Genomic DNA, 1837 nt, shown 5'->3' with positions numbered 1-1837 from the left:
CAATAAATGAGAATCCAATAGTCATAATTATGGGAGAGACGGGAAGTGGTAAGTAAGATTATTATAATTAACAGCAGTGAAAGATATCAGATTTCGTTAATTTTTGGGAGAACGTTATGATAATATTAGGCTAAGCACAATTTTTTTTAGTGACTTCTCTTTTGTTTAATTATTCAATTCCGTCGCAGGGAAGACAACGCAAGTGCCTCAGTTTTTATACGAGGCTGAATATGCTCAAAATAAATTGATCGGGATAACCGAACCGAGAAGAGCGGCAGCGATGTCGATGATCAAGCGTGTAGCTGAAGAATTGAATCTCTCCTTTTATTTTTATCTAAAATGTTATTACGTTGTCTAATGCACAGAATTGTTGGTTCGTCGTTTAGAGATATACTGCGCGAAGGTGACGCCACTTGGACGCAGTATCGCCGCGTTCCAGGTGTCTCCGTGTTACGGCAAGATGCTGGGCACTGTCGCATCGGCACAACTTGTCGAAATACACGATATGCATGGTGGCGGCTCTTAGCGAGCAAGAAGTACTGATAGAGGCTCTCGACATGGAGGGTTCGACTGAGAGCAAGTGGCTGCAAAAGCGCCGTTATTGGGCTGGAACCGACAATAGTTCCACTTCTCGGTACGTGATGTCGTAATTTTCCATTTACGTAACGAATGTTACGAGTGATAAATGAGATAATCTTTCTGCTTCTATGCACAGGTGATCCAATGGTTTTGATAAGAGCCATCGGAACTGTCGAGTACACGTGGTCGAAGGGACGACTGTTGTCCTTCTGCGAGGAGAACGGCTTGAGACACAAGCACACAAGGCCATGGTCGAGATTAGGAAAGCTTAGGCAACAGCTCACCAATGAGATTAATTTGAACGTTTCGAATCTAAATTTAATCATTGATCCAAAATATGTATTATCTTTTAAACAAATTTTATTCTGAATATTCTCTAGCTTCTGTATATAGAATTCAGTAATCTTTTGGAGTGAAGGAAATTCTTGGTCCTTAATTGATTTTTTATTTGATTGAGTTTTTTTTATATGATTAAACGATTATTAGATTTTGGATGATTAATTATATGATTATTAGATTTTTTTATATGATTTAATTTAGAAAACCGAAATTCGACTGTGCATTTGTGAACAATGAGATTGCGACACTTTTTTTTTAGTAAGTTTTATGAACGCGTGGTTTTTAACATTCTAATGTTTCTCAAATAATATTAAATAAATGGTGATGTTAATATTAACATTTGGTATAGTATCATTTTAATTATATATAACATGTTTGCGAGTTTATGCATTCGTAAATTCACCGAAGAAAAGTGTCGCGACCTTATTGTCCAGGGCTGTACATGTTTGTGTCTACAACGAGAACTCTTACAGAATGCCGCTGCTGACCGACACGGAAGCGAAATTCCTGCCTCAAATACTCCCTTCGAGTATGGCGGATCAAGTCGTGAGGAAGGTTTTGCCGGACGAGGTAAAGGAGGATCAGGACAAGGTCAAGTGGAAGCACGCTTACAGGTATGCTGTTAATTATCATCGATAATTGAGACTTAATTGATTACTTAATCAATCTCTCAATTCTGTCTTTTAGAACGCCAGAAATGAAGGAACCTATGTTCATGCATTCCTCGTACGTTCTACGGAAAACCAGCCCGGAATGGGTGATTTATCAAGAGGTTTACGAAACGAATAAGATGTAACATGCGAGGCGTCACGGCGATCGAGTGGCTGCCGAAATTCGCGTCCACGTTGTGCCGTCTCGTCGCGCGCCATTGGCTGATCCATCGCCAAGGTATTTTCACCTTGTTATATAATTATTTTAT

At 39.3% G+C, this 1837-nt stretch overlaps 1 protein-coding gene across 2 annotated transcripts; it reads left to right on the top strand.

The window, feature by feature from the left end:
* LOC105458672 (probable ATP-dependent RNA helicase kurz) lies at window positions 1-1803 on the top strand. 2 transcript variants are annotated; one of them, XM_011704165.1, is made up of 5 exons: window positions 1-48; window positions 189-634; window positions 716-914; window positions 1392-1532; window positions 1606-1803. In XM_011704165.1, exons 3-5 carry the CDS (start codon window positions 724-726, stop codon window positions 1712-1714), a joined length of 441 nt encoding a protein of 146 aa, XP_011702467.1. In that variant the 5' UTR covers window positions 1-48; window positions 189-634; window positions 716-723; the 3' UTR covers window positions 1715-1803. The 2 variants fall into 2 exon arrangements, with proteins under 2 accessions (XP_011702467.1, XP_011702466.1); XM_011704164.1 differs by having other exon boundaries at window positions 7-634.
* Window positions 1804-1837: the final 34 nt, after the last annotated feature.

Source organism: Wasmannia auropunctata, unplaced genomic scaffold, assembly GCF_000956235.1.
Source record: "Wasmannia auropunctata unplaced genomic scaffold, wasmannia.A_1.0 LD334438.1, whole genome shotgun sequence".
Classification (NCBI taxonomy): domain Eukaryota; kingdom Metazoa; phylum Arthropoda; class Insecta; order Hymenoptera; family Formicidae; genus Wasmannia; species Wasmannia auropunctata.
The sequence above is the reverse complement of the archived record's forward strand: the minus strand, read 5'-3'. Positions and strand labels throughout refer to the sequence as shown.

Bases quoted from the DNA above. Each gene is read 5' to 3' on its own strand.
- LOC105458672 (XM_011704165.1), top strand. From the start codon at position 724: ATGGTTTTGATAAGAGCCATCGGAACTGTCGAGTACACGTGGTCGAAG. The intron at 915-1,391 runs ATATGTATTATC...GAACTCTTACAG, and splicing joins AATTTAATCATTGATCCAAA to AATGCCGCTGCTGACCGACA. The intron at 1,533-1,605 runs GTATGCTGTTAA...TCTGTCTTTTAG, and splicing joins AAGTGGAAGCACGCTTACAG to AACGCCAGAAATGAAGGAAC.